Source organism: Bufo bufo, chromosome 6 (genome assembly GCF_905171765.1).
Source record: "Bufo bufo chromosome 6, aBufBuf1.1, whole genome shotgun sequence".
Taxonomy (NCBI): Eukaryota; Metazoa; Chordata; class Amphibia; order Anura; family Bufonidae; genus Bufo; species Bufo bufo.
The window spans coordinates 218,045,537-218,060,000 of record NC_053394.1 but is presented as its reverse complement, the minus strand read 5'-3'; the positions used below and the strand labels follow the sequence as shown (position 1 = coordinate 218,060,000).

The following is a 14,464-nucleotide window of genomic DNA, read 5'->3' as shown; positions in this document are numbered from 1 at the left end:
GAGGTATAAAGGGGGTCTGGTGTGAGATGGGGAGGTCTCATATGGGGTTTTATATGGGGCTCTGATCTGAATGGTAAGGGGGTATTTTTTGTACTGGCGCACAATATAAATGGGTATTTTGTACTGGTGCACTATCTGTGTAGTACCAGTATTTTCAGGGGGGCTGTTTCTGCAGAATAGTATTGGGGGGGCAGGATGGGGTGTTCAGAAGGCGGGGAGGAGGATGGAAAATAGGCAGCTAAGATGTCTGTCTGTTAAACTCTGCAGAGACAAGACACAGCTGAAAGAAGTCCCCAAGGAGGTCTGGTCTAAATGGAGAAGATGAGGAAAGAGAATATGTACATCAGAGGAGACATCACTGGATGTAAGAGGTACATATGTAGGGCTGTATTCTCCTGTAAGTTCTGTAGCGCTGTATGTGATGTCTTCCAAGTATGTCTTTAAAGGGTTGTCTGTTTTTTTTTTCTTTCTCGTACGAGCACTGCCTTTTCTGCTCTGTTTACGTGCTAAACTCTTGCACCAGGGCCCATGAGCCTTTAGCTATGCACCTGATCGGACACAACAGACAACACACATTTTTGCTCTGTTTGGTATAATATTAGAGTGCACCTGTCCTTGTCATATGTTGTCCTCATTGTTATATGCTGACCAGTATGAGAACAGATTTACTTGAATGGGAGAAGTGCTGAAGTAACCAGCTCTATCCTCTACACAGTAGATAGAGCTGTGTAGTTTCTATGTCTGTTTCAAGTGTCAGAGCTTCTGCAAAAAGACAATCAGAAGGGGTGCCAGGAGTTGGACCCAAATGATCTAGGTCGAAGAGCCCCTTTAAATATTATTACTTTCTAGAAGTCTGTATTTACTGTAGAAAAGGTCATTGCTATTTACCTGTAGTCCAAAAAATGCCATCACTACAGAGTTAATGGTCCCAAGTACACCTTCTGGATCAAATGGTTGAGTGGTTTTGTACAGTTCCTAGAACAAACAAAAACACAAAAATATATTGTAGATGCCCATAAAACGTTACTCTTAACAGTAATTTTACAACTACTATAAAATAAAATTCTTAACAGGCAAGTTTTGGAATTGAGGTCTGCAAAAGTATAAAACATACTGTCTCATTATTAGGGTACATGTGATACACATGCAGGGTTGCACTGGCCCACCAGAGTATCAGTAAAACAGTGCCCTTAAGGTTCTATATGGACAGAGGGTGGGCCCTCAGAATAATTTCCTCTGGGGGTCCCAAGGGACTTCAGTCCAACCCTGTACACATGCACAAATGGAGTGGGTTCATGTATAAAACTAACATTAGTAGGATTACTAGTGTCGTCAAGCACATAAATGGTACCTTGCTACAGGAAAGCAAAGTCTCCTTTACACTGGTAGATTTATCAGAAGATTGCCAGGAAGGAAGCATTCCTTCGCAGTAATCGCCTGCTCCACAGTATGGGAAGGAGTGACCGCTATTACCATAGCTCATCCCCATACAGAATCATTGTTTTCCAGTAGCAGGGTGCTGTTTAGACAACATGATCTGCTCATGGCAAACAATGATTTTGGTGAAAATAATCATATTACTTGATGAACGAGTGTAATTGAACGCTTGTTAGCGGAACTCTATGCCGGAACAGAACAACGCAAGTGTGAAAGAGCCTAAGGGCTCTTTCACACTTGCGTTCTTTTCTTCCGGCATAGAGTTCCGTCGTCGGGGCTCTATGCCGGAAGAATCCTGATCAGTTTTATCCTAATGCATTCTGAATGGAGAGAAATCCGTTCAGGATGCATCAGGATGTCTTCAATTCCGGACCGGAACGTTTTTTTGGCCGGAGAAAATACCGCAGCATGCTGCGCTTTTTGCTCCGGCCAAAAATCCTGAACACTTGCCGCAAGGCCGGATCCGGAATTAATGCCCATTGAAAGGCATTAATCCGGATCCGGCCTTAAACCAAACGTCGTTTCGGCGCATTGCCGAATCTGACGTTTAGCTTTTTCTGAATGGTTACCATGGCTGCCAAGACGCTAAAGTCCTGGCAGCCATGGTAAAGTGTAGTGGGGAGCGGGGGAGCAGTATACTTACCGTCCGTGCGGCTCCCCGGGCGCTCCAGAGTGACGTCAGGGCGCCCCACGCTCATGGATGACGTGTCGCATGGATCACGTCATCCATGCGCATGGGGCGCTCTGACGTCATTCTGGAGCACCCCGGGAGCCGCACGGACGGTAAGTATACTGCTCCCCCGCTCCCCACTACTACTATGGCAGCCAGGACTTTAATAGCGTCCTGGGTGCCATAGTAACACTGAACGCATTTTGAAGACGGATCCGTCTTCAAATGCTTTCAGTTCACTTGCGTTTTTCCGGATCTGGCGTGTAATTCCGGCAAATGGAGTACACGCCGGATCCGGACAACGCAAGTGTGAAAGGGCCCTTAGCTAGTTCTTAGACGGGCAGGTGTTTATTTTTGGTTTATGTTTGTGCTGGTGCTGAAGTACCCGAAATCAAGCACCATTTTGACTTGAACCCCGTTGTCTGAGAAGGAATCTGTCAGTGTTGCTTACAATTGGCGGAGGATGCAGGCACCAACAACAGGTTGCTTAGGGCAAGTGTCCATGCTAAAAGGGCACAATGTTGTTGCTAGGGGCAACAGAGAGTGAAAGGGCCGGAAGCCTGTTTGTCCGGTGAAAGCTGCTGCTCTTGCTATTCTTGACATTTCTGCTGTGTTGCAAGTAAAGCTTGCTGAAATTTAAAGGTCCAGAAGCCCAAGTTGCAGAAACGGTGTTGCTACAGGACTGTCGGTTGCTATGGGGTGGATGGAGGATCTCACCAAGCAGCTGATGCAGGCCAATCTGGAGGCTAGCCAAAGTCTCCTATAAGAGCAATTAAAGAGGCACCAGGAGCATGAAAAGCTCATGGAGGAGTTTGACAGACAAAGAGACGTCCTAACCCAAGGCGTTTCCCATAGTAACCACTATGCTGAGGAACTGGGCACTGACCTCGTGACCAGATACCAGATATCCTGTGGCTCTCACTTAGTATGAGATTCCAGGGAGAACTGGGACTTATGAACTTGGTGTTGAAAAAAGGCTCCTGCATGATATAATGATGGGCCGGGATTTCTCCTTGTTTTGGGAGTTGTGGGGAAATGGAAACACTTCTGCAGCAAGTGACGAAATGCCTGCAGAACCTGTACCTGTCCCTTTAAATGAAGGTGTAAGGGAGATGCACAGTATACACAATGGTTTAGGTGAAACGACCATTAAAAACAATGGTGCAGATGAGGTGCAGAGTGAACCTGACAAGCAAATTGAAGTGTATAATGAAAATGTGGGGTCATGTGAAATATGTGATGATGATGAAACCCCCTTTCCTTTGCAGGTTGTGGTCAGGGAAGAAGCTCCCCCTGCTGGTAAAGATGTATGTAATTTAGAAATGCTGATTGATGTTGAGAGCACACAGCTGAGGGAACCCACTGTAATCAATTTGCAGGAAAGTGTAGCCATGCCAGAGGGTGTACCACACATACCAGGTGCGAATAAGCAGCCTCCACAGTGTTCTATGTTTAGTAAGCTCGGGTGCAGGGTTGATGAAGGTGTGGTGACATACAACGTGAATCGGGCACATGAAAGGGAGCCTGAGCGGGTTCAGGACATAAACCTGATTAAATGGGGAGAAGTCAGCATAGTGTATGAGAACTATACCCAGGCAGTGGAAGACTACCTGGCAGGTCTGACCGTCCAGAAGGAGACCCAGAAAGAGATGGATGAAATAAAGGGTCTACTGCCTGATATCAAGGAGAAGATTAAAGGCTCCAAAGAAGCACAGAAAACTGCAGAAGTCACAGACAACGCACTTACTAGGACCCTTGGTGGAACTCTCTTAGGGTTCCCAAAAGAGAACAGTGGTACTTCTACATCTGCTGCTGCAGCAGATAAGAGCTTGGACTTTACTGTACGGGGAACCAACTGTGTAAGGCTACTTTCACACTAGCGTTCGGAGCGGGTCCGTCTGATGTTTCATCAGACGGATCCGCTCCTTTAATGCAGACGTTTGCATCCGTTCAGAACGGATCCGTCTGCATTATAACTTAGAAAAATTTCTTAGTGTGAAAGTAGCCTGAACGGATCCGTCCAGACTTTACATTGAAAGTCAATGGGGGCGGATCCGTTTGAAGATTGAGCCATATAGTGTCATCTTCAAACGGATCCGTCCCCATTGACTTACATTGTAAGTCTGGACGGATCCGCTTGCCTCCGCACGGCCAGGCGGACACCCGAACGCTGCAAGCAGCGTTCAGGTGTCCGCTCGCTGAGCGGAGCGGAGGCTGAACGCTGGCAGACTGATGCATTCTCAGCGGATCCGCCTCCACTGAGAATGCATTAGGGCTGGACGGCTGCGTTCGGGGCCGCTTGTGAGCCCCTTCAAACGGAGCTCACGAGCGGACACCCGAACGCAGGTGTGAAAGTAGCCTAACAGACATCTCTCGTCTAGTACGGAAGAAGGTAAATAGGAAACCTGAGGAGGAGAGTCCTCTAAAAGATGCTGTCTACTACTATGGTATAGCTCTCCTGGAGCTGGCACGAATGGAGAACAATGTCCTGGGTGACCCTCTGGAGGAAATGCCAGAAGAGGAAGGTGAAGGGTCTGATAAGGACCCCAATATCCCCAGTGCCTCAGACCTCGATGAGAAAGAAAAAGGAGGATTTAGGAGTGCAGGTATATGATGCCAGGTCCGAGAAGGATGAGAAGGCCATCAAAGAGAATGGAGACTCCAAAGCAAAGAGACAAAGGCTGAAGAAGCTAAGGCCGATGAGTTGGAGTGGGATAAATCCTCAGATGCTGCAGAGATCAAAGAAGAAGCTGAAGGAGAGTCTGCCGAAGTGGAAAAAGCCACGGAAGAAGCAGAGGACTCTGGAGCTGCCAACAAACGTGAGGAAACCACTGCTGAAGAGAAGAAAGAGTGGAAATAGAACACTTGATCGTTCCAGAACTAGCAGATCTGGAAGCAGAGATGCTGAAAGAACTGTCAAAAAAAAAGTGGAAACAAAATTGAGGTCCCTGGAAAGGAAACTGCAAGAAGCCAAGGAAGAGGTGAACCAGATGCGTTTAAAAGGAGTGAGCAGCGACAAGATTGCTCTGCTAAAGAAGCTCTGCAAAGCAAAGGAGAAAGTGTTTGGATACGACCATGACTGGGAGCAACTATGTGAACAGTTCAGTCAAGAGCTGCAGCAGTCCAAAAAAGGGCATGAGCATGTTCGGGAGCCGAAGAATCCAAAGGTAGAGCCTGTCGATAGTATAAAAACATATTATGAAAAGAGTTCCAAAAGCCAAGATCAAAACTCTGAGAGTAAGGAAAAAAGAGAAATGCGATTTTTTAATAAAATAGAGAAACAAAGGGAGCATGAATGCCAGACACATAAAGAGCGAGATCAAAGAGTGCGAGAGTGCACCATCATCGCTCGTCAAAGAGTAGAACGAGAGTGTCTGGCTGTTAGATGGGCACTGAAGTCCCTTACCGTAGATGTTATCTACTGGGTAGAAAATATGTGTTTGTGACAAACCAAGTTCTGCTGGCCTGGGTGTGGCAGAATAAAGGAAACAATTTGACACTGGCCACATCTTCCAGAGGGCATGGTACGATGTGGAGAAATGCCCAGACCTCTGGTCTGGAGAAGAGAGGGGGGGATATGTGGTAATGTGAACAGTAAAGTGCACGGTAGAGGTATGTGTGAACTGTGCTCTATAGGTGAGGTAGACATGACATATGTGTTAGCTAGTGCCTAGACGGGCAGGTGTTTATTTTTGGTTTATGTTTGTGCTGGTGCTGAAGTACCCGAAGAAAAGCACCATTTGGACTTGAACCCTGTTGTCTGAGAAGGAATCTGTCAGCGCCGCCCTGCTTGAGAGAGCGATCCCTTACACTACATTTCTGAAAAAAATTAAATAAAATAAAAATCACAGAAAACAAAAAATATTGCACTAACATAATAGATGCAAGCATTATATATGGACTAAGCCCTCACTCTTATATGATAAAATCTGAAACTCTCAGCCAATATATTTTGATCAAAACACATCTGTGACCTCCTACCAGAAACTCTCAGTCCGGCAGGTCCTACTCTAAACCTACCTATGCAGTTGGGCGTCTTCTCTTCTGAACGTAGATGCCCTCTGCTATCTGCACTGTGTCTGTCTTCATTATGTGTCCATACACTAGCATACTGTAGGTACAAAATTCTGCAGGTGTATAGTGTGTGCCTATGTTTAAATGTATTCATTCTATGTAGTGAATGTCTGTGTGCTAGTGCTTACGTTAATTTTTGTGTGACTGTAGGCCTGCATGGATACATGTACATGTAGATTGTATCTTCCTGCTTTTGCTGTCTACAGAATTCCAGTTTCAACAAAAATAAGCTAAGCTACATTTTTATTAAGTCTTTTAAATGTATGCAAAAAACTACATAAATCTGTCACGGCCCCTCCTGTGAGAGAGGTGAGAAGATCAGATAGACTTGCTGCACGTGAGGCTATCTGACAGGTCTCTCTGTTTTCCTCTATGTATGCTGTTTGGCAGGATCTCACCTCTCCTCAGGTGCCGCTCGTTATCAGTGATGAGACTCTATTTAGATCCGCCTCACACTGCTGACCATGCGATTGATAGTTTCTGCTTGGAGCTGCTAGTGCTGGTTTGTCTTGGATCGCCTGCTTCTCCTTACATCTCTAAGCTAAGTACTTGTTGCCTTCGCTGTTTCTTATTATCTGGTGTGTGTTTCTAGGCCTCAGGGAGACTCAGGTTCCTTCATTCTGGAAGGAACAAGCTGTCTCATCCCCTGCTACCTATCCTAGGGCTCATCAGTTTTAGCAGGGCTTTAGGTATCTGGTGTATGAGTATTTCCACCATCAGGATCTGCTCATACTGGCAGGAGTTATGGAAAGGCATAGGGATTAATAGGAGGTCACCATCCCTCTTCCTTAGCTTTTGAGGCCTAGATTGTTGTCTATTCGTTGTGGTGTGTATTTGGTGTTTTCCCGTCCCTTTAACCTGTGACAAAATCTTTGGCTGGAATGTGGCAAAAGTAAATTATTTACATGTAGAAGACATGATAGCAGATCTCATCCAGAGGTGATAAACATCTCACAGTATCATCCTAATGCAAAGCAGCCCATTAATCTTTTATAGAGGTAAACAAAGACTTTCCTCCTTCAGTTTATACTCCGACCATGTACAATCATTAAGACAAGCAATTAGCAACATCTCATCTATTAGAGAGGTAATAACACTGCCGGACAACTAACACTGGACAACACAGTGCAACCGGATGTTTCAAAGCCATTAATTCAACTGCCACAAGGATTTAAGCATAAAAAGAGGTTCAATTGAAAAGGTAAGTAAAGTAGCCTATGATTTATGCAACCCTTTCACTGCCTTACTCAAAAAATTAGAACGACTGCTATTATTTACTGAATCAGCTCATAAAAGATATTAATGTATGAATTATTCACCAGAATATGCAAAGGTTTTAGAAAGAGAAAGTACTTACCATTAAAATACCATTTCTTAAAGTTTAAAGTAATGCTATGATCTGGTCACTTTACTGTACTAGGTTATTATTTAAGCAGCAATACCCTATATAATATAATGATATTATCTATTGAGTCATTAATGCTATGGTATGCTGCTCAGTCCTATCCATAATGTGAGGTGAAATTGCAGCTTAAATGCAATACCAGACATGGCACCTGGTCATGAGTGGGGCTATGTGAAAACAAAGGGGGGGAACCTAGCTTCAATGAATGCCAAAGCCGCCTGCACTATTTGCAAATTAATGGGTTATCAAAGACTAATATAGACCTCCCAGCAAGGCTGACTCACAGTGGAGATCATACTTAACCTTTGGTTCAGTCTGTCGCTCCCATGGCGGCTTTATCTGTTCCTGCAGTGCTGAAAAAGATATGTGACCTCTGCAGCAGTGAACTGCTCCCCTTCCGTCACAACAACTGGTCCCTTGAATTTATGAATGAAGTTCTAACAGTTTGCAATGAAGGACTAGAAAGTTGTAACCAGTAGGGCATGTCTAATACTGGCAGCACTGATTGGATAGTGTCATACTGGAAAAGGATCTAGGAATTTTAATAAACAGCAAACTAAGCTGCAAAAAACAGTGCCAGGCAGCTGCTGCCAAGGCCAACAAGATAATGGGTTGCATCAAAAGGGACATAGATGCCCGTGATGAGAACATATTCCTACTACTTTACAAATCATTAGTCAGACCGCACATGGAGTACTGTGTACAGTTCTGGGCTTCAGTGAACAAGGCAGACATAGCAGTGCTGGAGAGGGTCCAGAGGAGGGCAACTAAAGTAATAACTGGAATGGGGCAACTACAGTACCCTGAAAGATTATCAAAATTAGGGTTATTCACGTTAGAAAAAAGACGACTGAGGGGAGATCTAATTACTATGTATAAATATATCAGGGGTCAGTACAGAGATCTATCCCATCATCTATTTATCCCCAGGACTGTGACTGTGACGAGGGGACATCCTCTGCGTTTGAAGGAAAGAAGGTTTGTACACAAACATAGAAGAGGATTCTTTACGGTAAGAGCAGTGAGACTATGGAACTCTCTGCCTGAGGAGGTGGTGATGGTGAGTACAATAAAGGAATTCAAGAGGGCCTGGATGTATTTCTGGAGTGTAATAATATTACAGGCTATAGCTACTAGAGAGGGGTCGTTGATCCAGGGAGATATTCTGATTGCCTGATTGGAGTCGGGAAGGATTTTTGCCTTCCTCTGGATCAACTTGCAGGATAACAGGCCGAACTGGATGGACAAATGTCTTTTTTCGGCCTTATGTACTATGTTACTATGTTACCTATCTGGACCCCAATTACAAACTGCTAGAAATTCATTCATAAATTTCCAGGCGGAATAATAAATATATGGCACAAAACAGCATCATAAGAACAGACGCTCCAGAATTGTTATTACATGGGGGATGCAATTAGTCACTAAAACAGACAAAGTTAGCAGAGGTGAGAGGTCCTCTTTAAAGACTTTTTGAAGATTAAAATGAAAAAAATCCACTGAAACACAAAATAAAATAAATAGATAAAACTACTGATTGCCATGGGAAGTGATCGGGTGGACAGACATTTCTTCTGATTATATTTTCTACTGTTCTTTATTAGAAGATGAAAAAAAGACCAATCAATCATTCAATATGAAATCAATTTAACTGAATCTAAATTAAAGTTACCAGTCAAAGTGAGAAAACATAACAAAACAGGGAACAGCAATTTGTGAATGTTTATAGGCCGTTCATGCAAATAAGCGTTAAGATGAAAAACATCTCTCAGAATCATAAAATTATCTCATCAAGTCAATAAACTCCATGTATTGCATCAATCCTAATTGCATCTGTGAAGTAATGACATTTTTAAAACATTTCTTAAATGTGATAGGATTAACAGACCCGCGTGAACACCCTTAAAATAAAAATCACCATTAGAAATGTTCGTGTTCACTGCTCACATACGCTACAAATCAAGCCAGTATATTACATTATTCATTCAAAGATGGAAAAATACATTGCAGAATCATAGATGAGGTCATGCAAATTAATTGAGCAAGTTATTTATGACCAGACAAGAAAGCAGGGACAGTTTGTGTTAATGATAGACTTCGTTCTTGTATCATATTGGCGTCTTCCAACCAGCAAGCCTTGGCCTCATAGACCTTGGAGCTGAAGTGATCCACATACAAGACAAAGTTTACTATGTATACTCTGTTAAACTGTACGAGACCTGGCTAAGGATAAAGACATACATTATGTCCAACGTGAATATAATTTAGCATTGTCAGATGATGTCTTTAAGTAGAATCAGTTCAATCGTCAACTGTTGCTCCACCTGTAGTATACCATGACCTGATTCAGAACCTCACTCAGGCTCCATAATTATATCCACATAATCCACTCAGTTGTATTAGTCTTATTCAAATGGTATTTGTGACGTCTAAATAATACTCACTATTTTGAAGCTTTCCTTGTATTTTTCAGTCCTTTTATTTTTCATATAAATAAATCGCTATAATGCATAGTAATCCTGGGAGCGCTGAACTGATTGCTACCCCATGCTGCACAATGTTTCGGGGGTCACGCCCCCTTAATCAGGTGTGCTTCTGGGTTGTAACCATGTGCTTTAAATACAATCTCTTTCCATCATCATCATTTCACATTTACATATATTCATTAATAACTTCAGTTTTCACAGATGTACAGACCAAAAGTTTGGACACACCTTCTCATACAAAGAGTTTTCTTTATTTTCATGACTATGAAGGCATCAAAACTATGAATTAACACATGTGGAATTATATACATAGCAAACAAGTGTGAAACAACTGAAAATATGTCATATTCTAGGTTCTTCAAAGTAGCCACCTTTTGCTTTGATTACTGCTTTGCACACTCTTGGCATTCTCTTGGTGAGCTTCAAGAGGTAGTCCCCTGAAATGGTTTTCACTTCACAGGTGTGCCCTGTCAGGTTTAATAAGTGGGATTTCTTGCCTTATAAATGGGGTTGGGACCATCAGTTGCGTTGAGGAGAAGTCAGGTGGATACACAGCTGATAGTCCTACTGAATAGACTGTTAGAATTTGTATTATGGCAAGAAAAAAGCAGCTAAGTAAAGAAAAACGAGTGGCCATCATTACTTTAAGAAATGAAGGTCAATCAGTCAGCCGAAAAATTGGGAAAACTTTGAAAGTAAGGGCTATTTGACCATGAAGGAGAGTGATGGGGTGCTGCGCCAGATGACCTGGCCTCCACAGTCACCGGACCCGAACCCAATTGAGATGGTTTGGGGTGAGCTGGACCGCAGAGTGAAGGCAAAAAGGCCAACAAGTGCTAAGCATCTCTGGGAACTCCTTCAAGACTGTTGGAAGACCATTTCAGGGGACTACCTCTTGAAGCTCATCAAGAGAATGCCAAGAGTGTGCAAAGCAGTAATCAAAGCAAAAGGTGGCTACTTTGAATATGACATATTTTCAGTTGTTTCACACTTGTTTGTTATGTATATAATTCCACATGTGTTAATTCATAGTTTTGATGCCTTCATAGTCATGAAAATAAAGAAAACTCTTTGAATGAGAAGGTGTGTCCAAACTTTTGGTCTGTACTGTACATATAATTTTTATCTTTTGAAAGAGATAATCAAGACTATTTACATAATACATGGGCCGATGAAAGACGCCAGCAAAGACGCATGCGACAAACTATAGCTGGAAAAATGATTACCTCAAGTGATTTTAGTACACAAGATGAAAGCCAGTCTGATAGCGGACATATGAAGCTGTGTTCTGGGAGAAAAACACCTAAAAACAGGAAAAAAAAGGATAGCAAAGAAAAACTACGAGGCATTGACAGAATCAGAAACCAGCCAACAGTCAGAAGCAGAGAAAGAAAACGACATGGTGAAAAAGAAAAAGCAAAGTAAAGAAGAAATAATAAAAAGAGAAAAAAGTGGATCCCTAGTGGTAAATATTTCCAAACGCAGACTATCTGAACATGAAACAGCGATACTGGAAAAAGGTTTGGGATTTGTACCTAAAAATTACATTACTGTGTTTGACTTTCTTGTTAATTTTTATAGATTCTGTAGACAAATGCGGATAAAAATGTTTTGGTCTAAGAAAAAAAATAAAAATAATAAACAGGTAATGTCCCCCTTGAACTGCTGTCTTCTTTAAAAAGAGGCGGAGCATTCGATCCGGACATACCTAGCGATATGCTGAAAGCCTTAGAGCAAGTGGTTATCAGTGAAGTCACATCCATGTGGATGGAGGCTCCAAAAGGTTCTAATAACTGTACAATAAATGAAGGAAAGGCATTGGATTCGTTGAAAAATGACACATCAATAATAATTAAGAGGGCAGTCAAAGGGGGAGCAACTGTCATTATGGATCGAGAGGCATATATAGCAGAGGCAATGAAGCAATTGAATGATAATAATGTATATAAAAAATTAAAAGGAGATCCTACTCCTATATTCATGAAGGAACTTAGAATATTATTGAATTAGTTCATTCAAAGTGGAATTATAGAAGAAAAAATAGTGAATACCCTAATATGTGAAAGTCCAAAAGTGCCAATTCTATATTTATTGCCTAAAATCCATAAGGACAGATTGAACCCCCCTGGATGCCCTATAGTTTCCTGTATTGGTTCATTGTTGCAACCTATAGCAATTTATGCAGATTCCTTCTTACAGAGAAAAGAAAAAACACTACAGAGATGTCTATGTGATACTACAGATTTTTTGAGACAGCTAGAAAAAGAGAGATGTGATAATTTCACCTTTTTATGTACATTAGATGTACAGAGTTTGTACACCAATATTCCCCAACATGAAGGAATCCAATGCATAAGGCCTCATGCACACGACTGTGCCATTTTTTGCGATCCGCAAACTGCGGATCTGAAAAAAACGGAAGCCGCCATTGTGCCTTCTGCAATTTGCGGAACGGAACGGGCGGCCCATTGTAGAAATGCCTATTCTTGTACGCAAAACGAACAATAATAGGACATGATATATTTTTTATGCGGGGCCACGGAACGGTGCAACAGATGCGGACAGCACACGGAGTGATGTCCGCATCTTTTGCGGCCCCATTGAAGTGAATGGGTCGTGTGCATGAGGCCTTAGGGAGATATTGATGCAGGATGTGCAGTCTGGACAACTGCATGATCGCCTTCCTGATGACATTATTGAGTTAATTCTTACAAAAAATTATTTTAGATTTAATGAAGATCATTACTTGCAGGGGACTTCAATTGGCTCCTCCGCTGCGCCAAGATTTGCTAATATTTTCATGGCGGCATTTGAGAATGAGCATATTTTCAATAATGAAAAATTAGAAACATCATCCGAATGGCTACGCTATGTGGATGATATATTTCTACTGTGTAATTGTACGGAACAGTCACTGATGGAATTCATCAATTATCTCAATTCCTGCCATGAAACTATAAAATTTCAATTGCACTATCACCCTAAGGCCTCTTGCATACGACCGTGTGCCCCCCGTGGGCGTCTTGCAGCACACATACGCTGGGTCCGCAATACACAGGGCACCGGCCGTGTACATTCCGTATCACAGATATGGACCTATTCACTTGAATGGGTCCGCAAATTCGAAGATGCGGAATGGAAGCACTACGGAATGCTTCCGTGGGGTTCAGTTTCGTGCTTCTGTTGCGCAAAAAGATAGAACTTGTTCTATCTTTTTGCGGAACAGACGGATCGCGGTAACCCATTCAAGTGAAAGGGGTCGCGATCCGCATGTGGCTGGCCCATGGTCAGTGCCCGTGCATTGCGGACCGCAATTTGCGGTCCGTAGCACGGGCACGGCCAGCACACGTTCGTGTGCAAGAGGCGTAATAATATACAGTTCCTAGATTTAGAGATTAAGAAAGGAAAGGAGACAATGGGATATTTAATACACTATATGCCAAGCCAACTGATCGAAATAATATATTGCTATATTCTAGCTATCACGCTCCACACGTATTAAAAAATATATACCAAAAGGTGGATTAGAGCAAAACGCATCACTAAAACGGACCACAAGTATGACAAGCATAAAAAAACATTAGCTAAAAAAATTTACGATCGCGGTTACCCAGGGAGCTTGATTAAAAACATTAGTAGTGAACAAAATTTCACGTGAAGATCTATTAGTCAGAAAAGGAAAAAAAGGCCAAGGATAATCGCTGCGTGTATATAGGGATCTATGATAGACACGAGACTCCCATAAAAAATGCTATAAATAAATATTAGGGATTATTAAAACATGATAAAAAAATATGCCAATTTATTTAAAGAAAAACCTAGTTTTTTTTTATATCAGAGAGGTAAAACTGTAGGGAATACACCTATCAGAGGTGACATCAGAACAAAAAAGAAAAACAGACGTTTTTAGCTGCAAGGAAGGGAGCTGTGGTCCTGTCACTCAGCTCCCTGCGCTCTGTCTCTCTGGCACTGAATGGTGAAGCAGGAAGACTTCTCCCAGCTCCACCATTCCGCCTGCAGGCACAGATCGCACTGCCAGCCTGTGTGGGCAGAGCCTGCAGCCCGGAAATCTGCATAAGCTCCGCCCACACAGTGCTGCAGAGCGATCTGTGTCTGTAGGGGAGAGAGGACTGAGCTTCAGGAACGGGAAAAGGTGAGTAGGTACTGTGTTTTTTTTATTTATTTAACAGAGGGCATTTCTACCATGGTGGGGGCACAGAGGGTATTTCTACCATGGAGGGGACACAGAGGGCAAAATTACTACAAAGGGGGCACAGAGGGCATTACTACTACAAAAGGGGCACAGAGGGCATTACTACTACAAAGGGGCACAGAGGGCATTACTACTACAAAGGGGCACAGAGGGCATTACTACTACAAAGGGGCACAAGG

At 42.7% G+C, this 14,464-nt stretch overlaps 1 protein-coding gene across 1 annotated transcript in view; it reads right to left on the bottom strand.

The window, feature by feature from the left end:
- The window catches only part of LOC121004622 (heparan-alpha-glucosaminide N-acetyltransferase-like), a 771,952-nt gene that overhangs the window by 318,306 nt on the left and 439,182 nt on the right, over positions 1–14,464 (bottom strand). The window contains exon 14 of the mRNA XM_040436852.1: positions 889–975. Coding sequence (XP_040292786.1) covers positions 889–975 — 87 coding nt within the window. The remainder of the gene's footprint in view (positions 1–888; positions 976–14,464) is intronic.